The sequence below is a fragment of the Drosophila erecta genome, unplaced genomic scaffold (assembly GCF_003286155.1).
Source record: "Drosophila erecta strain 14021-0224.00,06,07 unplaced genomic scaffold, DereRS2 tig00000092-arrow-pilon, whole genome shotgun sequence".
Taxonomy (NCBI): Eukaryota; Metazoa; Arthropoda; class Insecta; order Diptera; family Drosophilidae; genus Drosophila; species Drosophila erecta.
This window is the reverse complement of record NW_020825207.1, coordinates 16,099,902-16,124,266: the sequence shown is the minus strand read 5'-3', so window position 1 is coordinate 16,124,266 and position 24,365 is coordinate 16,099,902. Positions and strand designations below refer to the sequence as shown.

Genomic DNA, 24,365 nt, shown 5'->3' with positions numbered 1-24,365 from the left:
GAGCATGCCCTCTCAAAAAGTTGGCCATGGTCAAAGTGGAACTCGAAAGGGTCACATTCACCGACGTCGGCAGAGAGGCAATCCATTGTACATAGCAAGTATGTACATATATGTATGTATGTAACACCAAAGTATGTATGTAACTGCGATCGGAGCGCTTCATTTGAAGTTTTCACGTTCAGTCGCCAGCCGACTTTTCACGGGTTAAGTTTGACGTTAAAGCCACCGATCAGCGACCGGATCGCACGAATTTATCCTTTTCTTTGACTTCCGCTTACGTTAATTCGGGTTAATTTGTTTGGAAAGTGCGCAAAAAGCAGCAGTGCCAAAAACGCGTTATCACTTGTGTGTCGCTCTCTTTTCCCCGCTAACGGTAAACTGCGCGAAGAAGCGCGCGAAAGCAAATTGCAAAAAAAGGCGGCCAAACTAAGCGAACAACGCCAAAAGGTGACAGCCATAAAAACAGCAAATAGTCCGCGAAGTGCGAAAAAGTTAATTAGATTGTTTAGTTTTGGATTTGCAACTAAAATTGCACCTGCACCAAAGGAAAATAAACGAATACTTTAATTTGCATTGCAGCAGCCGCAAATTGGACCGCAAAATGCCGCCGTTTAATTTCATCAAGCAGGTGAGTGCGCATTAATTAGGTGTTGCCACACATTTATGTTGCAAAGTAATTAATTAAGCGTTTGTGCGGCAAGAAAACAGCGATGTCGAGATGCATTTGCAACTGATGCTGAAATCGATAACAAGATATGTATGTTCGTTACCCAATCGAACCAATTAACCAATGTATGTATAAAGGATATTTTGATCTTGAAGTACAGTGGTAACTCAAAGGGTGAGCCAGGGGAGTTAAGCAAAATCATCCACTTTACCGAGCGCAGATGCAAAACAAGATAAAATTCTATAGTCGAGTTCCCCGACTATCAAATACCCGTTTCTCAGTTAGTGGAAGTGCAAACGACAAATTTCAACATATCCGGAATATCTGTAGAAATTGGGAAAAATATGATAAAATAAAAAAAAAATTGTTTTAAGTGTGAGCGTGGAAAAAATTTTTTGAAATCTATAGAAATTTACAAAATATATAAAAAAGTGAAAAATACCACATTTTTCAAAAGTGTGGGCGTGACAGTTTTGGGCGGTTTGTGGGCGTTTGAGTGGGCAATTTATAATTTGGCAAATTTATATTTCTTGAACATTTTTCAAAAGTGTGGGTGTGGGCGTGGCAACATTTGGACAACAAGTTTGCGCTGCGTATATGTCTCTGGAAGCTTCGTGCTTAATCTCAACATTCTAGCTTTTGTAGATCCTGAGATCGAGGGGCTTATACGAACAGATGGACAGACGGACGGTCAGGACTGATCAAGACTATATATACTTTATATGGTCGGGAACATACTTTTAATACTTTTACATACTTTTCAACGAATCTAGGATACCCTTTTACTCTACGAGTAACGGGAATATTTACAATCTGTTATCCCTAAGTCATGATCACCCATTGACATCGTATTATGCATAAATTAATATTTCCTATTCGTATGATTTTTCCACAAAGTATAATTTAGATCACCTAATTTCCTTATATCAACATGCCATAGGTGTTATCAAATGTATCAAGGCAATGTCTCTGATAAGAGCTCAGTACTCTCGACCTTCCATCTTCTCATCAATTAATGGCCATATCGCTACTGTTCCAAGAATAAAAGTGAGCTGGGGCAAACAGATGAATCAGAGCACACAAAGTATCTTCACTTTCCATTCAATCTGAAACGATGCGGTCTCCAATTTACCATATCTTTGGAAGACAGGCAGCACACAAACAACGTGTCTAACTGGCCAACTCCAGACAAAGAAAATGTAATACGGGAAATGGTAAACGAACTCGGACCAAAACTAATGAAATGCACAACGAAAATGGATTCATCCGTGGCGCCCAGCTGGAAACCCCGAGAAATGTTGACCCCAAAACAGATTATGCCTAATTAGGCGGGCTTCTGGCGATGCTTGAAGATAGCTTCCGGTGATTAAATGTCGAGATGTGAAACGCGATCTTGGGAGAACTGCGACGAACTACGCACTAGCACGAAGCCAAAGAATCTAAGCCAGCATCTACATAAAAGGGCAAACAACCCATAAAGGTGGGAAGAATTTCTACGCAACTCGTGGCCCAGCCCATCCGCAGCTTTCTTTATGTTTTTATGGCTTTTCCCCCACTAATTTGGATTTGTTTGGATCTTGGTCCAGAGGAGCGTTTGATTATAGCCCGGCTATCTTTTAAGGGTCTGCCTAATGAATTTCCGAGCAAACGCTTTTCCCACTCGTGTGATAATTAAGACGAATGACCCCTTAGTTAGAAAGTTATTGCAGCACAGCTGCGTGTAGTCCGAGTGTTTTCTTTGTTTTTTAATAGATTATCTCGGCATTTGCGCAGCTGAACCCGAACCGAATCTGGTTATATTTGCATTATTCAGTTTTTAACTCCGGGTTAATTGCATGTGGAGTAACAGTTAAGTAACCGTTAGGCAGGGTTACCTTGCTTATGCCTCCCAAACGCTCAGCTTCCAGCGCAATTGTTGTCCAACTTTTCACTTCCTACGATTTCAATGAAGAAATTATTTTTGAACTCTTCGTGCTTAATTCACCCACACTTTAGCTTTTGGTTTTTTTTTAATCTTTTTTTTTGGCGTGGGAAGCCGACAATACCAAATTGCTGCCTCGAGTGGCAAACAAAAAGGGGGGAGTAAAAACCACAGAAGAAGTGGAAAACAACATCTGCGGTAGCTACTTCGTGAAAAGTGCGGCAAATCGACTGCGGCTGTAGAAAATCCAATTCGATTTTCAATCCAAAGATCGAACGCCGTTCGAAACCATTATGATTTGTGGTCTCCAGCTTTGTGCCCGCCTATCGCAGCTAATTAACCATTTATTAATGCCTAATCAAAAGCACTGCCAGCCAAAACACCTGTTATTGTTATTGATATTCGGTTTTTGCTATCCGATCTGCCGACGTGTTTGGCTTAAAAAACGCTACAGTTGGCAAAAAGCGCAATTAAAAGAGCGTAGATGCAATGATCTTCTTTTGCTCGATAGAAATGCTTTAGATTGATTAACTTTAATTAAGTGTTTCATTGCTTATTTACTTGTCTTTCGACCATTTAAGTTAATATGCTTTTATTTTCATTTTGTCAATGTTGTTCTTAAATCACATTTCAATTTGCAGCTTTGTATGGAATCTTTAACCATAAAGTCTTATAATCACTTCATAAAGAAAAAGACATTCAAAGTCTAGTCTAGATAACTACAATTATCTATTGAAATACGGAAAAGTAAACCGGCATACTATTTTTCTTAGCCGCGCTCATAAGCATAAAACTATTGGTTTAAACTTTACGATGCAGTAACTCTTATAGCTACAACTGTAAATTGTTCAGCTATTAGCCAACTTTATATATGTAACTTATGCTAAATTCGTAAAATAGGTAGGCATATTTAAAGTATCTCGTAAAAGTGGTTCTTCGTCGAGAGATATATGCTATACTACTTCTATCCCACCTTTACTTTCCAATGCATCGATCATGGCTTAAACTGCCAGAAGATTCCCATTGAGAGGAGTCGTCTGGGAGCTTGGTCTGGAGCTTGGTCTGGACCTGAATCTGGACCTGCATGTGGACCTGGATCTGGAGCAGCTGGCAATTAATGTGGTCCGCTTTTAGACCGAAGATCGAGAAGCCACTGACAGTGGCATGCCTGCCATTCCTTGGCCATCTTCAGAATTGGCTAATGAAAAGGCTGGAAAAGAGCAAAGATCCATTGGCACAATCACCGCTAGGGAAAACGGAGGAAAACAATAAGAGAAAAATAAGATTCAAAAGCGGTACATTGCCGACTGGTCGTTTCCCGTTGGCAGTTGCGGAAAATGAAAATGCCACAAGTCGATGTTGCATTATTGTGTCGCTTTTCAGTTGCTTTTCAGTCGCTTTTCAGACGCTTTGCCAGACTTTACGTAAATGTCGCGTGTGGCCACAAAATGGTCTTAATGTGTTTGGCAACAAAGAGAGGCAAACAATCAAATGGTTTGCTGCCTTTTTTCGGCTTAAAAGGAAAAGTCAATTGGCCTGGTCGTTTGTCTTCTTGCGGGTTGACGTGTGTAATTATCATAAATCGTAAATTGCATTTTTCATCATGCTAAAAGTCGCACATTTTCAGTTGGAAAAAATGCTTTGCATTTACAATTTACATTTTCATATACAATTGCTTTCATTTTTTAGTTATGTTTTTCGCATTTCCCCAGTTCACGCCTCAACCTCAACGGTTGATTGAACTTGTCAGAGTTTTGAGTTGGCCAGAGTTGGGGGAAAACATCATGGAAACATGAAACATGGCCAGCAAAGAGAGTTGTGTTTTGTTTTTTGAAAGGCATTGCATTGTCTTGCCAAGATGCGGATACGTGGATACGCAGATACAGAGATACAAAGATACACGGTTCTCTGGGCCAGACCCATTAGTGTCTTTCACGCTTTGGAACACACTGGAAAACCATTTCGACTCATTACCGAGTCATACACAAGACATTTTTGACTTAATTGAGTCGAAACTCGGCTCTGAATTACCAAACAAATCGCTGCCAAATTGTTCCCCCGAAATAATTTAAGCACTTTTCTCCGGCGCAGTTGGCACCACCATCCTCGATCCCCAAAATCCGATCCCCTCCAGCCGTGTTAATGATGGCCGTCAAATGGACGTCTGCCCGTCTCCAAACATAAATCATAAAAGTGAGGACTCAAGCCAGTCGAGCGCGTCAGCTCGGTTGACAAAAGCCGTAGGAAACCCGAGAGATGCAAATCGATGGAGTATAACATACAACACCGATATGGACATAAGTAAGTACTTCCCCTATCGCCGAGCTCCTCTGTTTGTGCTTGATTGCCTGCGGAGAATGTCAGTGCAGCGGAAAGTGTGGAGTCAGCGGGGAACAAGTCGTTTCTGGACACAAAATGACGAAGTGGAGTCCACTGGGTGGCAGCATTGATACTCTTTTGAGGGGCAGCGAATGTTGCTAGGTCTAAGTTTCCATTTGGAACTTTAATGCTTTAATGCTACAGATTAAACCTGTATATGAATTATTTTATAAAAAAGAAAACAATCTGGAAATTAAGCTCCATTCTGAGCTGAAAGTATAAGGCATTTATTGTTACCAAACTACTGCCGTTAGCTGATGGAACCAGCAAAAGTCCCTCATCCAAGCAAATGTTAACCCGCAGAAAGCTAATAGAAGGAATTAGCAAACACCCCGTAAGAATTGGAATAGTCTTTAGCCCAGAGCCAGGTTTCGTTGGCCCAAGACCAAGAGCAAAAGCAAAAGCAAGAGAAAGAGCAAGAGCAAGACCCGGGCCAAGTTAAAGAAACGGCCAAGAAACCGCAACAAAGTGCGCTGCGCTTTCTGCTTTTCTCAGCCAGTTCGGTTGGAAACTGAAAGGTTGGAGAGGAAAACCGACAATCTAACTGATAATTTTCATTCATTTCTGAGTCACACAGTCGCTGGAGCTTCCCACTTGCTCTTTTGGCTCGGAGCTATTGGCCCGATACTGCGATACTGCGATACTCCGAAGCTGGCCTGGCCATAAACTTGGAGCGCGGCATTTCGTGGCGACCAGTCTGCAGTTGGCTTTCTGCTGGCAAAGACGCTTCGCAAGTGGCTCGGGAAAACCTCGAGGGGAAAAAGAACGCGAACCGCGAGTGTCTGGAAAACGAATACGAACCGTATCGAATCGAATCGGATTGAATCCAGGCTAGCATTTGGCTTAACTTTCAGTTTCGCCTTTATTTCGGTTACGTTTTTGGGATATCAACACCCATTCAAAATTGTATCTCAGTTTTTGATCCATCGGTTCGCTTTTAAGCTGCTGCGTGTGTGTTTGAAGTGAGTGTGCGGCGACATTCGCATTTAAAAAGCGCTGGGAAAAGGAAAACTCGCAAGGATTTCACTTTGAGCCGCGCTTCTGCCGGCTTCCATTGGAATTGCCATCAGTTTTGAGAGAAACAAAACTAGTTCAAGGCAGCTGTGCAGTATCTTTCAGATACAGATACATTCGCGCACATGGAGCTATCGCTGTCACCAAAGGAAACGGTAACTACTGGCTTTTCATTATGCATATTTCGCGTCTCGAATCTCTCCCATCAGCTCTCCTATATTTACCTGTATCTTGGCCCGATCCTCAGCTTGTACAAGTTTATTTAGCAAGTTTCAGCTGATAATTACGAGCTGGCCATTATTTGCTTATCAATTACAAATCAATTTTCTGTTTGACGATGGTGTTTGCCCAGGTCTTGTAAAAGATTTGTTGACACAATAATTAGGGGTGAAATTAATAAAGATTTTCACGAGGAAATTGACAGTCTTTTATTTGATATAATCAATTGGACAAGTTTTTCAACATCATTGGCGTCAATTTATTTTCTATTTTCTATCCAAACGATATAAGAAAGTTCGCTGTAAATCTGTCCTTATAATTTCCTTGTAATCAGTCCTTCAAATCAGTTACTTAAAACTCCAAATGCAAACCTCAATTACTTACACATTTTCAAACTTTCTTGTATTGTGAATGCAAGGTGCTTCAAATTCTTCGAGTGTTTAAAGCAATCGATGGCCGACAATTAAACTTTTGAGCATCATCCATCAAGTTAATAGCTGCACCGCAAGGAAAGTAAAAATTTAACACAATAGCTGTCGCTGGAGCTGCGCACCAATCTTTACTTAAGATAGATGTCTGAAATCTGAAATTATTCGGTATTCGGCATTCTGTTTAGAACATTTCGGCGATCAGCTTTCGCTTAGATTATTGTTGCTAATTGGCGGCTGTGAAAGTCTACTCTAAAAACAAAGTGTGGAAAAAATGTTATAATTTGCTAAGCGGTCGCAGAGAAAATTTACTAGTGGCACTTTTTTATATTTTTTGTGCGAGAGCATGAGAAATGTAGTTTAGCTGTCAGCAGCGAAGATCAATCAATCATGGAGCCAGAGAGCTGGAAAACCTGGTTAACCCCCAGCGCCCAGTTAAAGTAATCCGAGTTATTTCACCATTCGCAGGCGACAATTAAAATGCCTTTATGTTATGTTATGTGGTGTGCAGCGCATTTTATGCATTGCTTTTTTATGAGCAGGCCCAGAAAAAGGCAGTCATTACTATTGTGATTTCTATGAAATGTCATTTTGTGGGAGTAGCAAGCGTTGCCCGGCGAAGCATGAACTTGTGTTTGGTCACTGAGCACGCCACTATGTAATCATGTAGCTATGTGGCGTCCAAATGAATCGTGGCTTCAAACTCCAGACTCCAGACAAAACATTAATTAGCCAAAGGCAGCCTAATGACCCCAAACCGCTAGCCGAGATCAAGATCGAGATCGAGAGGAAGATGAAGATGAAGATGCAGTGCATCTGCGTCTATTGTATGCACCCAATGGCTGCCAACCACTTTCCACTTTGCTGCGTTCCATAAATAAATAAAAACCTAATGTTCGACGGCGGCCAACAAAAACTGGCTGCACCACCAACGTGATGTGGTTAGATGTGGTTCACGCCCGTCCCTGTTCACTTTTTCACAGAGCACTTCTGCAGACGGGTTCGGGTTCGGGTTCGGGTTCGGGCTCGGATTCGGGTTTCTGCTTTTCATTCGCTAATTTTTAGCAATTTTTTGCTCAATTTTTGCTCAATTTTTGCGTTCATCCTTGGGGTTGTGAAAAGTGTCTCATGACAGCAACAATTGGCGGTCGTTTGAAAGGTGTTTAATGTCGTGGCAAGTGCTGTTCGAACAACCTGCTTGTGACATTGTCACCTGGCAGAGAAAACGGGAGCATCGAATGGTAATTGCACATGAATCTAAAATTTCCTTTAATAAACCTGACTTGTACGATTGGTTGCAATCCTCAAGAGTTTTAACATGCGACAGAAATGTGATTTTAAATTCCACTATTAAGCAGAGCACGTAACACCATTAATGATTTAAAAATCGTTCAATTGAAGAATCTGTAATCTAAAAATGTGAAATATTTACTTATTCAAGGAGGTCCGCCCCAACACCATTCCGGATTTAAAGGTGGATGCCACATTTCGGAAGGTGGCCAAACATGCGATTACCTTTGCACTTTGGAAAATAGACGAAGATCGCCTGGAGGCAGTCCCAAGATCACATTACGGAACCTTCTACGATGGCTGCGCATACATTATCTATGCAGCGAGTTTGTCGGGGCATTATGCCAACCACGAAACCATCGTAAGTAGTTTACGTGGCTTGTTTAACCAACTTTTCAACGAATATTCATGTTTATAGACACGCGAACAGAAGCCGAATGTGATTCTTGAGCGATATATCCACTACTGGTTGGGAAAGAATGTAAGCGAGCAGAATCGATCCAACGTGGTCCATAAAATTCAGGAGCTGGACTCTTATCTGGGAAACACATCCTCTATTTACCGCGAGACCCAGAATCTGGAGAGTGCGAGATTTCTTTCTTATTTCAAGAAGGGTTACGAGTGAGTCTTCTGCTTTTCTGGCCGATGGGAAAAATAAAAATAAAACTGATTCCCTTTCAGTGTTCGATCGGCTGCTCTAATAAACGCGCCCAAGAGGCCACGCCTTTTTCAATTGAACGCCCGCAAATGGCTGCGGTCCATTGAGGTGGCCACCATCGATTGGTCGCACTTTAACTCTGATTACATAATGGTCCTTCAGACGGATACCCTTACCTACGTGTGGATAGGCCGCTCCAGTTCGGGAATCGAGCGGCGAAGTGCGCTCGACTGGGCCCAAAAGCACTGCAGTGGATCGCCAATCACAATAGTCGATGATGGATATGAACAGGCCATGTCCCAGGAGAATAAGGAGCTGTGGAACTCCCTGCTTCCGCTCAAGAAACGGATGGTCTGCCAGGCCAGTCACTTGGTCAGCGAATACGCCGACTACAACAGCAATAAATTCCGCATCTATAAGTGCAATCAACGGGGCAGGCTGCATCTGGATCAATTGGATGTGGGCATGCCAGCCAAAGATGATCTAAGCGATGCCCATGGAGTCTATTTACTGGACAATTACGGCCAGAGCATTTGGCTGTGGGTGGGAGCGCAGGCACCCCAAGCGGATGCCCTCTCTGCCATGGGAAATGGAAGGGCTTTTGTTAAAAAGAAGAAATATCCGGATAATACGTTGGTGGTGCGAGTTTTGGAGGGTCACGAACCGGTGGAGTTTAAGCGCCTCTTTGCCAACTGGCTAAATGTTTGGCAGGAGAACACCAGGGGACACAAGCCAGTATCCACAAAGTTTGGCAAACTAGATGCCCATTCCCTATGTGAACGCCCTAAAATGGCTGCAGATACACAGCTCGTTGACGATGGCAGGGGTGAAAGAATAATCTACCGTGTTATGGGAGATCAGGTGCAAGAGGTACCCATCTCAAAAACGGTTGTGTTCACCACCAATGCCAGTTTCGTGGTCAAGTACAGCGTCCAGGTAAGAATAAGCTCAGTTGTTGTTTTGACAATTTTAAAATTCACTTTTCTTGCAATAATCTTTAGTGCGCTACTGTTGTTCCCGCGGATCTGGCCTCCGTTGGCATAAAAACAATCATTTACCAGTGGAATGGCTCGGAAGCTTCTGCGGAATCGATTTCCCGGGCGGACAAGTTTGCCAAGGCCAGTTTTGATGCTCTCAATGAGCCTGGAATGTTTGTGCAGCTCTATGAGTTCGATGAGCCACCGCACTTCCTTCAGATCTTCGAGGGAAAACTTATTATCATGCGCGGTCAGCGGAGCGAGATGCCTTACAATGGGAGCTCTAACGTCTTGCTGGATACGTTTCTGCTGAAAGTTTACGGTGATGCTAGCTACAATGCTAAGGCTGTGGAGGAGACACATCTGTCATCGATCAGCTCCAAAGATTGCTATGTGATCAAAACGAACCATGTGTGGGTGTGGTGCGGGCAAAGTAGCACGGGAGACGCCCGCGAGATGGCCAAATCGGTGGGAGCTCTACTGGGGGAAAACTCTCTGGTCCTCGAAGGCAAAGAAAGCAAGGAGTTCTGGCAGTCGGTCGCTATGTACTTCAACCAAACTCTAGTGATCAACGGAAATGGGAACTCATGTTCCAGCAGCACTAGTAGCAGCAGTGGCGCAGGAAGCATGTGCAATGGCAGCTCCAACGGTGGAAACATTTCACCCACTCTCAGCAATAATTGTTACCTAAACACTAGTGTTCCGAGCAAACCGAGACCTCCTGTACAACTATTTCTGGTCTGGTGGCAACAGAGTTCGCTGAGATACGAGGAGATTCTCGGATTCGATCAGCAGGATCTCAGTTCAGATTGCACCTATATTCTGGACACTGGCAGCCTCACCTACGTCTGGCTGGGATCGCAAGCTCCAAACCAGGAACGCTACACAGCCATTGCCCAAAGCTATGTGCAGAATGCGCCATTCGGACGCAGATCAGCGACAGCGTTAGCCGTGGTCAGGCAGTTTCAGGAGCCAAATGTTTTTAAGGGATTCTTTGAGTCCTGGCAGAACGATTACGGCAAGGTAAATAAAAAAAGGTTTTTAAGATTTCATATGTTAACCTAATTATTTTGTATAATTTAGAACTTTCTCTCCTACGAGAAAATGCGGAGGGATCTGGGAAATGAAGTGCCCAGCACCTGTAGCATCGCCAGCGATGGATCGGCTCAGATTCTTAACAACAGACAGAAGGACTTTGATGGTCACAAAAAGTATCCATTAACCGTGCTCATCCAGGAGATGGATATGCTGCCACCGGAAATTAATCCGCTAAAGAGGGAGGTGGGTTCAACTAAACATCAATTTCCATATCGGCTTTTTAACGTCTGCTTTCCACCCGCAGGTTCATCTCACACACGATGATTTCGTGTCAGTGTTTAAAATGTCTTTTTATGAATTTGACGAGCTGCCCAAATGGAAGAAAATGGAGCTGAAAAAGCAATTCAAACTTTTTTAGGCTCATTAACTTGTTGAATTGCGTGTAACGAGTGCGCACTGTACATACTCCTCACTTATAATGAATACTATGAAGAAATAGTAGCTGTTGAAGCAATTTATGTTTAACATACAAATTTTACGTAGATGTAATAAAGCAAAAACATGAAAATCATCTCATTGAAAGATATTAATTAACCTATGTGTAGGCCAGGCCATTAAGTGGTTTCCACCTCCTCGGAGTCTGGCTCGTCCCCACTACCGGAACCTGGCAAACAAAGATAGTTATATATGGCCATTGAAATTAATATTGGGTGACCAAAGTATACTTACTAGGAAACAAGAGCCCGAAAAGAAACTCAAAAATTCCACCGAGTAGATCCCAAAACATTTTCGATCCGGTGTTGTCAACGATTTGTAACCAAGTACAATGGCATTGCCGCCCGAGAGCTGTTTTGACCCATACCCCTTTAATGAGCCATGACAAAAACGCTCAACCAATTCGGACTTAATACGATTCAGAAACGATTGCATGATTTGGGTCAAAAATACATAAAATATACGAGTATAATACGTGTATGTCTATTGAAAAGCTTTTACAGATAAATGCTCATATCAACTTTATTTGCTCACGATCGCTGGTCTATTTCAATAGTAGTCGTAATAATCGCCAAAGTACTCCTCATCGGCTTTATAAACAAGAAATAATATGATTACAGCCCTATTTGGTAATATTACAAATGCATTACTTATGTCTGAGAAGAAGAGGTCGTTGAGGAAGCCCAAAAATATTTCCGGCAGTTCACAGAAGTCCATATTGTTGGTTGTACTTTGGTAGTTTCACAATTTTGTTTTGTATTTATAGCTTTAATTTGAAGGTTAATTTATTTTGTATATATTATGGAATAATTCACTTGATTACTTCTATTAGGTTTGCGGATTATAATAATCTAGGTGCTTGACTCATCATCGTCATAATCTGATGAGGTATCACCTGTAAAAACGAGTTTTTAGATGAGTTCCATTTACGTATTGATAAATTGACTAAAAATTCCTATTTATATACTACTTATCCAGCTCCTCTTCTCCCAAATCCTCCAACTTACTGCCAAACAGCATATCCCCAATGATTTCGAATATCATTCCAATAATTTCACAATCCTCCATGCCCTTGCTTCTTCTGCTCTTAGAACTTGCACTAAAAACATCAGTCTTAACAGCCTGTTTTATATACGATTTTGCTGCTGGGTATTGTACTAATCGAAGTTATCTTATGAACTTGGTACATTTCATGGTTAATCGTACATAATTTAATAAATAACCAAGCGATTACGTTTAAATATAAAACTGTCTGGCAGCGTGACATTCAAAATGTCCAGAGCGTTAAACATAGTTTTATTAAACATTGTGTAGGTACTTAAAAAAGAAGCCATATAAAACAATTTAATACACATCATAGCCATACATGGGTGCCTCCATGAAAGCCTTCTGTTGGTCCGTCGAATTGCGGCGGATTCTCCGCCCTATGGGCTCCAAGTCTGAATAGCATTTGGGGAAAACTCGTTCCACAGCAGCGACGGCATCTTCTTTGGATACATTGCGCACAGCGAGCACTGACGCCAGGGCTTTGGACTTGACGCAGTTCTGAAAAAGTAATAATAAAGTTATATATTTTGGCTCGAAGAGGGGCAACGTATAGAACCCACCTGATGCGCCTCCTTCACATTAAAGGGCGAGGCATCCCCTTGGAACATTGCGCTCAAAAAGGAGCAATGCGCCAGGTTGGCCGCCCTGATCTCTGTGCAAGCCAGGTGGTCCACGTTCCGGAAGTCCATATCGTTATTGCAGTAGTCGAACATGTGAATCATCTCGTGGGTGAGCACTCCATGGACCATGCTCTTATTCTTGGCCATATTCTGGCAGACCACGATCTGGTTGAGCTTGGGATCGTAGCCGCCGGTGACCGTGGGGTCGCACACCTCGCAGGAGATGTGTCGGCGCAGATCGATGGGACAACCGGAGCTTTTCAGGGCTCCCATCATCAGTTTCACCAGCGGGCCATTTTTAACACACCAGTAGACATTCTCCTCGCACTTGAAGCGATCAATGTTCTCCTGCCCCTCCAATCCGAACAAGACCCGTGTCCATTTGGGCTTGAAGGTCTCGCCCCTCCGCTCCGGATAAAGGTCGTAGCCCCAATCCTTCTGAGCAGTTGTGGTTTCTTCGGTGGATTCCTTGCTGGCAGACGCTGTTTCCGCCTTTGGTTGTGGGTTTTTCTGAGCTGCGCCGGTGACGGCTTCTAATGCTTCCGGCGTAGTTGCCTCTTTGGCCCACACTTTAGTCAGGAACTCCATTATTTCATGGGCTATTTAGTCCTCCACCTTGATTAAATAACAAACCGGCAGCTGATTTGGCAGCGTTGCCACATTGCTGAAGGGACAGTGGGTCAGCAGTACTGGATGTTTTCAACCCATCGAAAGTAAGTTTGCATCATACCATAATACGTAATACCTTAACGAAATTTAATCAAATTAAAATACATTAACCAATTCCCCCGTGCTGGTCATGCAAACGAAACCCCTTCAGCCATTTCAAAGCCCGCCACTGGCTGCTGCTATCGATAGTTGTCTCCATTGCCATCGATAGTGCTGCACCGGCATTTTACGACTCGTAAAAAACCAAAGCAAATTCCACGTAAGGTTTACAGCACTCGGGAGGCAGCTCAAATAGGAGATTAATTAGGAGTAGTACTAAGCACAGCCAAAATGCAAAGCTTGCAACTCAGCCAAATGGTGCTAGTGCCGCTCGTGGTGGCACTGATGGCCCTGGACGGCGGCTCTGCCATCGAGGTTCCACGTCCGCTGGGAGTCTCACTGGCCAAGGCTCCACTGTACCAACCACGGGCGGGCGAAAACAGTTGGACCTGCCTGGATGGCAGCCGGAGCATACCCTTCACCCACATCAACGACGACTACTGCGATTGTGCGGATGGAAGCGATGAGCCGGGCACTTCGGCCTGTCCGCAGGGCCGGTTCCATTGTCTGAACAAGGGCCACCAGCCGGTGGATATACCCAGTTCCCAAGTGCAGGACGGCATCTGTGACTGCTGCGATGGCAGCGACGAGTCACAGGTGGTCGGTTGCCCCAATACCTGCTTGGAACTCGGGGCAGCGGCTGCTGTCCAAAGGCGGAACGCAGCAGAGCTGTATAGGCGTGGAGCTGTGCGGCGTCTGGAGATGATTTCCCGCGGCAAGCAGATGAAGGCCGAGCGGGAGGCGCGCCGCCTTGAGCTGGACCAAAGACGCAAGGAACAGGAACTCCTGCGCGCCGAAAAGGAGCAACTCAAGCAAACCGCTGAGGCTCTGGAGGCAGAAGCCATTGAAATCTTTAAGGAACAACAGCGGGAGGTGGATGCTGATACTGCTCAGGCGGAGCGGGAGCCGCAGCAGATGCGCCAAGAGGCCTCTCTCACCTTCGTGCGCTATGACACCAACAAGGATGGCTTCGTTGAGGTCACCGAACTGATGGTCGACATGAATTTGGACAGAGATCGCAACGGCGTGGTAACTGTGGAGGAAGCCAAGTACTTCCTGGACGAGCGCGAACGGGTGGATCTGGACGCTTTTGTAACGCTGGCCTGGCCACGGATTAAGCCTCTGCAAATGCTGGCTGAGGGTCTGTTCCAACCGCCGCAGCCAGAGGAAGTTGCCCAGCAGGCAGAGGTCACCACCGAAGAGATCAAGCCCACTCCACCAAAGCTAAGCGAAGGTAATGATAAGTGCATTTAATTTAGCTTCTAAAGCAGAGATAAGAATATTCTTTTGTTGAACTATTCCAGAACAAGCTGAGCTCGCTGGTGATGAAGATATTGAAGCCGATGAAGAGGGTGAGGAGGATCAGTACGACGATGAGGAACCAGATGTGGGCGTAGGCGAAGCCTCTCCGGATGTGGAAGAGGTCACGCCACCTAACTACGATCCGGAGACGCAGCGTTTGGTCCAGCAGGCCAATGAGGCACGGAATGCTCTTGAGGAAGTGGACCGCAGCCTGCGCGAGATCCAGCAAGAGGTTAACGAGATTGACGAGCAGAACAACAAGGGCTACGGCCTGACCGAGGAGTGGGCTGTACACGACGGCCAGTGCTACAACTTTGAGGATCGGGAGTATGTGTACACTCTGTGTCCCTTCGATCGGGCTTCCCAAAAGTCGAGGAGTGGTGGGCCTGAAACTACGCTGGGTCGCTGGGATAAATGGAGTGGAGAGCCCAAGCAGTATTCCCAGCAAAAGTACACCAATGGAGCTGCCTGCTGGAATGGCCCCAACCGTTCGGCCGTCATCAACATCAGTTGTGCTTTGGAACCCAAGATCACTGCCGTCAGCGAACCCAACCGCTGTGAATACTACTTTGAGTTCGAAACTCCCGCGGCCTGCGACAGCGAAGCTTTCCAGTCTGAGGCGGAGAATCTTCACGACGAACTCTGAAAACTTCAACAATCGAGGAGGAGCCGAAGGATAATGTGTATGCTTGGCATGCGTAGACTAGAGTTTTGGGGATTGTATTTTAGTTTTAAAGGAGAATATCAATTTTGTCGAGATCATTCCCAAACTGCAGCAGGAAAACCATCAAGAATTGTAGCAAATTAACTCAGTATACATATGCATTTAAGCAAAAAGTACATCAAGTTTCATTCTGAATAAAGTGTAAACACCTAGTATTTTTAAAAGAGATATAGCGAAGCACATCAATAAACGCTGCGCAATTGAGTATTGGGATGCACGATTCGTTCAAAGTCGGTTTCCTTGAGCTCAAACATATAAGTATTCTAGGTTACCCTGTACTTTCGTGATACTTCAGCACAGACGATTTTCAAGGTGTAGTAAAAAGTATATTATAAGGGAAACACTATATGAAGAAATTTAGTTAGGTGTACACATTTAGGCAACAAAAAAATGTCGCCGAAACGGGGGACTCGGAATTTTGTTCATTTTTGAAAACACCCTTCGCATAATGTGAAAGATGTAAATTCCCGGAATTGTACAATGGTGTTTTAGACTAGCTCCTGAGATTCCCAAAAACTAATTCTGTTCTCAATAAAGTATAAACATTTAGTAAATATTAAAAGTATGCATATTACAGTGTAAACTAATTTCAGGCCTCGGTGACAGCCTGTTTAATGTCCTCCAAATAGCCATCGACCTGGTGCTCCAGAGCGAGAATGTGTCCCGTGTTGCAGTTCTCCGCGCCCACAAAGGTCAGAATGAGCGGCAGCTTGTTCATCTGGACCACCTGGTATTTGGAGTACATGGAGATGATGGTCTTGTTCCTGCCCAATCCCAGTTTGCTGGCCTGGTCGCAGGCGGTGGTGAATGTGGGTATGAACGAGGGCATCAGGGCGAAGTCCACGTTCTTCTCCTGGCTGACCCGCAGGAGGGGCACTCCGTCGCGATCCGTAATCTGAATAACGTACAGCCCACTGACCCTTTGGGGGAAAATGATAAGAAAATTGCACCGGGAAAGTCTTTCTAGTGGGATATTTACTTTTGCAGCAGGCCGTCTAAATACTTCTTGATGTCGTCCGACATGGGATTTGTGCTATAGTGCAAGACTAGAAAACTTATGGCAATAATAATAAGTTTTTCTCCGCATCCAATTATTTACACAAAACAAACTGAGCAACAGCTGACCCAAATTATCGATAAGTTCAAGATTCAGGGGCGTAGTCGGGGGTCAAACAAAATAATCAAATAATTTAAACTAAATGAAATTAAAATACGTGGTTAGTGATTAAATTTTCGATTTAAGTATAAGCTTATTAGACTTTCGAACAATACATTTTATTTGTTTAGCTGAAACCCCTTTAAAATGTTTAGTACGCACACTTGGAAATTTATCGATTGCAGGCCGCATTTGGTTGCGTGGAAAAACAGTTTGTTTGTAATATGTAAAATCGCTGCAACTAATGGAAACAAAAGTGTAGTACAAGCTTTTAATTCGAATTACCGTAGATTAAACCTTCCTGTACCATGGTGGCTGAAGACCCGGAAGCAACAAAGTCCCCGAACGCAGCGGCTTCAGATGATGACGACTACACCGCATCCATGTCTCACCTGACAATTGGCCAGCAGATTCAGGAGCTGTCCAAACAACTGCAGAACACCAAGGAGGAGCTGCACCAGCAGGTGCGGGACAAGCACGGAGCTCTACTGCAGCAGGCCACCCACGCAGGACGCTTCGATGCGGCTTTAAACGCGCTCGCCGAGGATGTGCAGCGGGTGAGGGAAACTGGACACCGGCTGAAGAACCAGGTGGACACGCAGTACCAGCAGGTGGAGAACCAAACGCAAGTGCTGGGGCGTCTGCACGATGTCAGTCACCTGCTCCGCTCGGCTGGCACATTACTGAACCTCACGGCCAAACTAAAAGGGACCAAGGATGTCCTACGCCTGGCCGAAATCCACTTTGAGTTGGGCCAACTTATCGAAGACAAGGAGCTGAAGGACATTGATTTTATCCAGCAGGAGCGAGCTTATGTAATTAGCTCTGCTCAGAAGATAAGAAACCTCACGCAGATGCAGTTGGTCACGGGGCTCCAGGAGCGCAATGAAAATCAAGTCGTTAATGCTCTGAAGGTGGATATAACAAACATTTTTCTAACACCTACTTTACAGTCCCTATTCCTCAGATCTTTATGAATTTCAATACGCTGGAAAAATCCCTGGAGAACCTATTGGCTACCTTTATTGCCGACATGGAGCAATCTCTTAAAGAGTGCTTTGCTGGCAACGATATATCTGTGCTGAACAAATCGCCTACGCATAACGTGAGCAAACCAGGTCCCTCGAGGGGACCGGGAAAAACTCCCCAGTTGACGACCACTCAAAACTTCCGGGCCAAGTTCTGGAAATCTCTGCACTGGCTGCTCTATGATGAACTTTTTGAGACTTGCACGCAAATCAAGCTGCTTAAAACGGCCCTCGAGCAGATCAACCAGTTTGGTTATACATCTGAATCATCGGATCAGTGCATTCCGCAGCGTTTTTGGCAGCAGGTGCAGCAGCTGCTGCGTAAATCCTTTGACGAATGCCCCCAGCATGTTACCCAGACCCTTCAGGAGGGACTCTCGAAGCTCCTTACCTCCGCTCGTGGCTTGGAGCAGCGTCTGCATGGCGAGTTTCAGTTTGACAACGAGCTATTCGCTCCCCTGGAAGTGGGCTACGTTAGCAAGTGTGCTGCCAACTTTAAGGCCTGTCTAGCGGGAGTCGATTTACCCGGCAACGAAACTGTGGACAATTTCATTCGTGTTGCTTCAACTGAGCTTAGTGCTGCTTTGATCGATTCCCGTCTCACGAATGCCATAGCAAATGTTTTTGCAGCCTGCGGCAAAGAATTGTGCACAAAACTAGAGGCTCAAATCAAGCTGGGAGCGGATTCTAAGCAGGTCGTGGATCTGCCCAACCTGCAGCAGCAGCAAAACACTCAGCTGGCGAATGTTCTGTTCTACTATAAGGATTCAGTGCGTCGCATGCTTAGTGATCTTCAAGTGCAATTTGAAAAGACACCGGGTACAGCCAGGGAGATTATATCGCGATCCTTGGAACAGGCTGATTTGCTGATCGGCACCATTCTACAGCAGATAATGGAGTCGATTATTACGACCATTAGCATCATTGTATTGAGTATGCACAGGGAGCCCGGATTGAACTCGGAGAGGATGTCTACCACAGGTCCGTCGATGTACATGAAGGAACTGCAGGTGGGTGAGATCTTGAATTTGATCAGGTGCTAGTAATATGTCTCAATCAAACTATTAGGAGTTTGTCAACCGATCCTGGTCGCATCACATAGCCCTCTTTGATGACAAGCAGATGACTAAAAAGTGTGGTCACGAGCTGGCCAAACGTTGCATAGAGCTCTTCCTGCATAACGTGTGCATTCTGCGGCCTTTGAGCTCCTCCGGAAGGCAGCGTTTGAAGCAAGACTGCCAGCACATGGAGCAGGCTTTGAAACCCCTTTGCCCTAATCTCGCCGAGCTGGGGAAGCCCTCGCGCCTGCTGAGAGCCATGTCCTTGCTGATCGTTCAGACGGCCGAGGAGCTGGTGAAGCAGACAATCGGGGAGGACTCTCTAGTACCCAGTTATATAGTGCTGCTGCTGCTCTTCGGACACGCTGGCGCGGATCTGCAGTCGCCACATACCACGGCCAACTGGTCCAACGAGCGTCTGATCGAATGGCTCGATGGACACACGGCTGAACGGGAGAAGCTGGAGCTGATCTCGGGAGCACTGCAGCGGTATCGGGACAATGCCAGGCGGAAGAATATTCAGCAGTACGACGAAGTTTACCCCATGATGGTGGCGTATTTTGAACAGGCCTTGAAGGCAATTCCGTAAATGCCTAATGTATTTTGTATCTATAACTAAGTACGTAAGAGTTCGAATGTGGTTATAATAAACGTATGACACCATTCACAACAATTGGAATTGAGCCTGTTCCGTGCACTAAATGAAGCAAAGTACTATAAATTTGGCCTGTTGGTTATTGTCATTTATTTAAATAATTACTATTATTAGTAGGTAGTTTTTCGCTAATTCAACATTAATGATTTGTACTGCAGCATTTAAAAATTATTCCAAAAAATAATTATTACTTATTTGTGATTTAAATAAAGCATTTCGAATTTCCTCTTTAGAAAATAATTCTTTCAGAATATCGGTAGATATAAAATTTTTTCAAGGTTATATCTATCGACTATCGCAAAATAACGGTGAAATCATTTTTCCTATGGGATATCGATATATTATTGTTCTGGATTTTTGCTCTCCGGAGCTCTGGTCACTCTCTCCCGCTCACCATTTTGTTTGCAACGTGAAAATCTAAGGGAAAAACGCTGTCACTCAGTTTAGCTGAAGCCAATACGGTGTAAAGTAAACAACATACGCTTGAAAACTACGCAAATATAGTGATTATCGGCCAAGAGGATGGACAACATAGAGCGACTGTACAAATGTTACGAGATTCTGTCCGAGGCGGGCGATAAAATATCCGAGGTAAGCCGCCATTGGAAAACGTGCCGCAAAAGAACGGTATATGATATATGTATGTACACACATATTTATGCTTTATTTCACCATCTTGCAGCATGTGGATGAATATACGGAGATACTTAAGGCCGTGAAGGGCACGTCGAAGGAGAAGCGCCTGGCGTCGCAGTTCATTGGAAACTTCTTCAAACACTTTCCGGATCTGGCCGACACAGCCATCGACGCGCAGTTTGACTTGTGCGAGGATGACGACACACAGGTGGGTGGAACGCTAGTAAGCCTATAAAGCTACCTAGATCATGCACTGGCTCAGTTTAACAACATAAGATTACTCCGCATACTAACCATGTTGCATCCGCTTAGATCCGCCGCCAGGCCATCAAAGATCTGCCGAAACTGTGTCAGGGAAACGCAGATGCCACCATCCGAGTGGGAGATACTCTGGCCCAGCTGTTAATCCTGGACGATCCCACGGAACTGCAGCAGGTCAACAACTCTCTGCTGGCCATCATAAAGCTGGACACCAAAAGCTCCGTCACCGGATTGTTTCAACAAATCGCCACCGGAGATGAAACGACAAGGGAACGCTGCCTCAAGTTCATAGCCACCAAGCTGCTGACCATGGGCCCCACAGTCATTACCAAGGAAATCGAGGACTTTATCGTGGAGGAGATCAAAAAGGCTCTGCAGGATGTCACCGCGGATGAGTTCCATCTATGCATGACCATTCTGGGAGCCACCAAACTAGGAAGCACCATCACAGGACACGCTGAGCTCGTCAAGCTGGCCACGGAGCAGGCGGAGCTCAATAACACAGACACAGACATTATTGCCGTAGACGATGAGGTGGTGGAGCGTTTTATTCAGTGTGCCACTGCTGCGGCGCCTTACTTTTCGGTAATTTTTCAATAACTGCAAATGAATTTGCAACTCTTGTGAGCTTTTAAATCGAATCTCTTGCCATTTTATAGAAAACCATCAAGTCCACGGCCTTTGTGGCTCACGTTTGCGATAAACTGCTGCCCATCAAGACCTGGAACATGATCGCAACTGCAGTGTCGCAAGATCAAATCCAACTTAGATTACTAAAGGTATTCGCCGAGATGATAACCAACACAGACAAGCTCGACAATGCCAGCGAACGCATAAATGCAGTCTACCATGTATTACTGGTGAGTATTTGGTACTTGGTAAAGCAAAAACGAGAGAATAACATGTAAATATGTTGCAGGAATACATGCCTTTGCCAAAGCTGAGCGACGAGGATCTGGGAGATACCCCGCCGTCGTTTCAGTTCTCGCACGCCGAGTGCCTGCTGTACGCATTACACACACTGGGAAAGAATCATCCAAATAGTTTAAGTTTCGTCGAGGATGCGGAGAAGCTAAAAGACTTCCGAGCTAGATTGCAATATCTAGCGAGGGGAACACAGGGGTAGGCTTCTACAACTGCAATTCTGTATTTATAATTTATTATACCTATAATACTTGCCCGCTTGCAGTTATATTAAGAAGCTGGAGGAGGCGCTCAAGGGCAAGACTGGAGAGGAGCTCAAAACGGAGGAGAACCAACTGAAGCAAACGGCACTAAAGACAACATCAAACATCAACGTATTGATCCGGGATCTATTTCATTCGCCGCCCATATTCAAGCATGATATTGTGCTTTCTTGGATTGTGCCAAAAAATGTAAGGACATTAGCTACTTTTTCCACCTAAAATATTTAAAAACTTGAATTATATTTTTGCGCTCAGAGCAAGCTTGGCAAGCGCCATGCACCCATCACTTTTGGGGAAAAAGGAGCTGCGAACGGCAAGGAAAAGGACCAGGAGCCAGAGAAGAAAGCGCGGGCATCCAATGATCAGAAGTTCTACTCGCCGCCATCTGGAAAATACTCAAACAAGGTGAACCAAAACTACGGAAACAACAATCGCACGAGACAACGCGGTGGCGGCGGCGGCAGCGGCGGAGGTGGAGGTGGCGGCTACAGAAACAGGAGATTCAACAAGTACTAAGTAAACATTAGAGAGGAAGAAAAGCAGCAAAGAACTCTTCACTTGAATGGTTTGTCCCTAGTCCGTAGACATACAAAACACTACCAGATATTGGATTCGTGCAGAATAAACAAACGCAGAAACGATGCTGCAACCAAGCAATTGAGCATTTTAAAGGAAACAAAAAAATATATTTTTGGCCCGGAAAATGGTGAGTATTGCATGCAATTTTCAATTAACTGTCTCCCTTTTGTTTCATTTCAGCGCAACTTATTCTCACGGAAAGTAAATGCAATATTTTTACATCCATTTTTCTCACACACTCACGCATTGCTTTTATTATTTTCGTGAAAAATGTTTTTGCTAAAATAAGTGTGAAATTTTCCGAATCACGCCACGCCTTTTTTTCATACTTTTCAAGAAAAGGCGCTGGCAATGTTTTGAATTTATATCACGCTCCAGTTTCTACTCTCAATTCTGTCAAACGCATAAATATAAGATTATAACGATAACCAGTTATCAACTCCGCAATATCAATATATAAAATAGTTTCAAGTCGGCGGAAAAACGAGTTGACCGATTTGAAGAAAATGATTTTCAAACGACAAATTGGTCGGAAAATCGACAATTGTTTTGAACCATTAGTTTTTATTTAACATGTAATCAAATTAACAATTGTACCACTTAGAGATGCAACTCAGCAAGAAACCACATAGAAAGCATACATTTCTTGAATTCAATAAAAGCAACATTAAAATACATGCACTTTCGGAGGCTTGTTTTATTTACTTAGCCACTGGGAAAACGCCACGTGGAGCGAACTAGAAAGAATGAATTAAAACTATAGGCATCAAGCCTCACTCGAGGAATATGGAGCAACGCATTTTCTTTTGGTATCCATTGAAAATTCGATTACAACAGCGACAATTTGCACCGTCAGGGCCTCTCGGCGTATTCTATGCATTTTTTTATTACCATTAATAAAAATATATATGTATATATGCGTTAATAAAAGCCTTTCAAACATTAAAAATACATTTATAGTTTCAGCTTAAAAACTTATCTGTGTGTCGCCGATCCTGGCTGGGAGCCCCCCTGTCCAGCCCCCTAGGTGCTCGGTGGAGGTTGATTGCCCGGCTGCTGATCATTGCCAGAATTGTCATCGGCATTCGGATTGGGAGCACCGGCTCCTTGCTGGCTGGCCGCCAGTAGGCTGGCGATGTTATGGACCATCGCCTGCATGTCATTGGGCAGGGCCGGCAAGTTGCCCGTGTTGGCGAAATGCTGGCCAATGGTACTCATAACTATCGGATTCTGGATCAATGACTGCAGCTCCTGCACGTCGATCTCGGCGTTGCTTAACAAATTCCTTGTTATTGGATGGGACAGTATGGAGCCCAGGTCGTCTCTTATTCGCGACAACGAGGGCGACTGATTCCTGGCGTTGCGGGCCTCCTCCAGGTTGCTCTTGTAGACCTCATTGTCCGGTTCCAGCTCGATGGCCTTGCTGTAGGCCTGCTCCGCCTCCGCGAACTTGCCCATGTTGGAGTAGGCCACGCCCAGGCGGCAGTACGCCTTGCTGTAGTTGTTGTTGTAGACCAGGGCGGACTTGCAATCGGTCACGGCGCGTTCGTTATCACCCAGCCGGATGTGGGCTGCAGCCCGGTTGCAGTAGAAGATCGGATTCTTGGGATCGAAGGCAATGGCCCGGTTGTACTGCAACAGTGCCTCATTGTACTTGCTCTCCTTCATCAGCCGGTTGCCCTCGTTCTTGATGGAGTCGGCCAGGGCCAGGGATTCCGGATTGCGCTCGGTATACAGCGACTGGAAGAGTTCGAACATATCGATGTTGTTTTTGGGGACGATGCCAGCACTGCCGCTGGCCACCGCATCGCTGTCGGGTGCACTCGCAGTGGTGCTCTGTGAGGTGGCCTGCTCCTGGCCATCCGCAACCGGCACCGCCTCCACATCATCGCCCAAGTCAAACGCCGCCTGCAGGCACTGGATCGCCACCTCGATGCTTTCGCTCTGGTCCGGAGACATCACGTCCACCTGCTTCTTCAGGTAGTCGATGAAGCTACGCACAAAACTCTGCTGCACTGCGTCCGGCATGTTGGCTCTGTTCGTTATATTTGTGCTTGCTCGATTTCGAACGACCGACAAGTTGAAAAAGTAAATGTGATTAGGCGAAATGTGAGTATGAATTCAAATATCGAAGTGCCAGAGAGCCCGATAGCTGTGAGACGTGTATCGAGTATCGTCTATCATTCTGATAGTGTTATAGGTAAGTTTCGGAAAAGGTCCTACCAGTTTGCAAGCCATGCTTCGGCTGAATTATGTAT

The 24,365-nt window shown here is 44.8% G+C and overlaps 8 protein-coding genes and 1 long non-coding RNA gene across 12 annotated transcripts; 4 read left to right on the top strand and 5 right to left on the bottom strand.

The window, feature by feature from the left end:
• The first annotated feature begins 146 nt into the window (after nucleotides 1–146).
• LOC6549251 (villin-like protein quail) lies at nucleotides 147–11,162 on the top strand. 3 transcript variants are annotated; one of them, XM_026981077.1, is made up of 8 exons: nucleotides 147–447; nucleotides 580–628; nucleotides 8,070–8,279; nucleotides 8,337–8,539; nucleotides 8,600–9,512; nucleotides 9,578–10,576; nucleotides 10,637–10,834; nucleotides 10,896–11,162. In XM_026981077.1, the coding sequence occupies exons 2-8, from the start codon at nucleotides 602–604 to the stop codon at nucleotides 11,007–11,009; spliced, it is 2,664 nt and encodes an 887-aa protein (XP_026836878.1). In that variant the 5' UTR covers nucleotides 147–447; nucleotides 580–601; the 3' UTR covers nucleotides 11,010–11,162. The 3 variants fall into 3 exon arrangements, with proteins under 3 accessions (XP_026836878.1, XP_001974436.1, XP_015012082.1); XM_001974400.3 differs by having other exon boundaries at nucleotides 147–628; XM_015156596.2 differs by lacking the exons at nucleotides 147–447; nucleotides 580–628 and adding an exon at nucleotides 5,632–6,136.
• On the bottom strand, nucleotides 11,088–11,445 carry LOC113564344. Its single transcript, XR_003407933.1, has 2 exons — nucleotides 11,321–11,445; nucleotides 11,088–11,255 (listed from the first exon to the last, which is right to left on the bottom strand). It is a non-coding gene; the product is annotated as an uncharacterized LOC113564344 (long non-coding RNA).
• A 138-nt stretch (nucleotides 11,446–11,583) lies between these two features.
• LOC113564265 lies at nucleotides 11,584–11,987 on the bottom strand. The gene is made up of 2 exons (XM_026980243.1): nucleotides 11,737–11,987; nucleotides 11,584–11,676 (listed from the first exon to the last, which is right to left on the bottom strand). The coding sequence occupies exons 1-2, from the start codon at nucleotides 11,801–11,803 to the stop codon at nucleotides 11,636–11,638; spliced, it is 108 nt and encodes a 35-aa protein (XP_026836044.1). The 5' UTR covers nucleotides 11,804–11,987; the 3' UTR covers nucleotides 11,584–11,635.
• Nucleotides 11,988–12,320: 333 nt separating this feature from the next.
• Nucleotides 12,321–13,444, bottom strand: LOC6549631 (mitochondrial inner membrane protease ATP23 homolog). The gene is made up of 2 exons (XM_001974401.3): nucleotides 12,694–13,444; nucleotides 12,321–12,631 (listed from the first exon to the last, which is right to left on the bottom strand). The coding sequence occupies exons 1-2, from the start codon at nucleotides 13,339–13,341 to the stop codon at nucleotides 12,431–12,433; spliced, it is 849 nt and encodes a 282-aa protein (XP_001974437.1). The 5' UTR covers nucleotides 13,342–13,444; the 3' UTR covers nucleotides 12,321–12,430.
• Nucleotides 13,445–13,609: 165 nt separating this feature from the next.
• LOC6549632 (glucosidase 2 subunit beta) lies at nucleotides 13,610–15,715 on the top strand. Its single transcript, XM_001974402.2, has 2 exons — nucleotides 13,610–14,755; nucleotides 14,826–15,715. The coding sequence occupies exons 1-2, from the start codon at nucleotides 13,753–13,755 to the stop codon at nucleotides 15,467–15,469; spliced, it is 1,647 nt and encodes a 548-aa protein (XP_001974438.1). The 5' UTR covers nucleotides 13,610–13,752; the 3' UTR covers nucleotides 15,470–15,715.
• A 357-nt stretch (nucleotides 15,716–16,072) lies between these two features.
• On the bottom strand, nucleotides 16,073–16,704 carry LOC6549633 (ragulator complex protein LAMTOR3 homolog). The gene is made up of 2 exons (XM_001974403.3): nucleotides 16,527–16,704; nucleotides 16,073–16,467 (listed from the first exon to the last, which is right to left on the bottom strand). Exons 1-2 carry the CDS (start codon nucleotides 16,568–16,570, stop codon nucleotides 16,137–16,139), a joined length of 375 nt encoding a protein of 124 aa, XP_001974439.1. The 5' UTR covers nucleotides 16,571–16,704; the 3' UTR covers nucleotides 16,073–16,136.
• A 154-nt stretch (nucleotides 16,705–16,858) lies between these two features.
• LOC6549634 (conserved oligomeric Golgi complex subunit 5) lies at nucleotides 16,859–19,468 on the top strand. The gene is made up of 4 exons (XM_026980877.1): nucleotides 16,859–16,929; nucleotides 16,994–17,617; nucleotides 17,671–18,741; nucleotides 18,800–19,468. Exons 2-4 carry the CDS (start codon nucleotides 17,012–17,014, stop codon nucleotides 19,376–19,378), a joined length of 2,256 nt encoding a protein of 751 aa, XP_026836678.1. The 5' UTR covers nucleotides 16,859–16,929; nucleotides 16,994–17,011; the 3' UTR covers nucleotides 19,379–19,468.
• Nucleotides 19,469–19,789: 321 nt separating this feature from the next.
• Nucleotides 19,790–22,784, top strand: LOC6549635 (apoptosis inhibitor 5 homolog). 2 transcript variants are annotated; one of them, XM_015156597.2, is made up of 8 exons: nucleotides 19,790–20,035; nucleotides 20,127–20,288; nucleotides 20,393–20,926; nucleotides 21,001–21,201; nucleotides 21,261–21,463; nucleotides 21,531–21,717; nucleotides 21,784–22,044; nucleotides 22,106–22,784. In XM_015156597.2, exons 1-7 carry the CDS (start codon nucleotides 19,967–19,969, stop codon nucleotides 22,042–22,044), a joined length of 1,617 nt encoding a protein of 538 aa, XP_015012083.1. In that variant the 5' UTR covers nucleotides 19,790–19,966; the 3' UTR covers nucleotides 22,106–22,784. The 2 variants fall into 2 exon arrangements, with proteins under 2 accessions (XP_015012083.1, XP_001974441.1); XM_001974405.3 differs by having other exon boundaries at nucleotides 21,784–22,784.
• A 41-nt stretch (nucleotides 22,785–22,825) lies between these two features.
• LOC6549636 (small glutamine-rich tetratricopeptide repeat-containing protein beta) lies at nucleotides 22,826–24,285 on the bottom strand. The gene has a single exon (XM_001974406.3). The coding sequence runs from the start codon at nucleotides 24,133–24,135 to the stop codon at nucleotides 23,131–23,133; it is 1,005 nt and encodes a 334-aa protein (XP_001974442.1). The 5' UTR covers nucleotides 24,136–24,285; the 3' UTR covers nucleotides 22,826–23,130.
• Nucleotides 24,286–24,365: the final 80 nt, after the last annotated feature.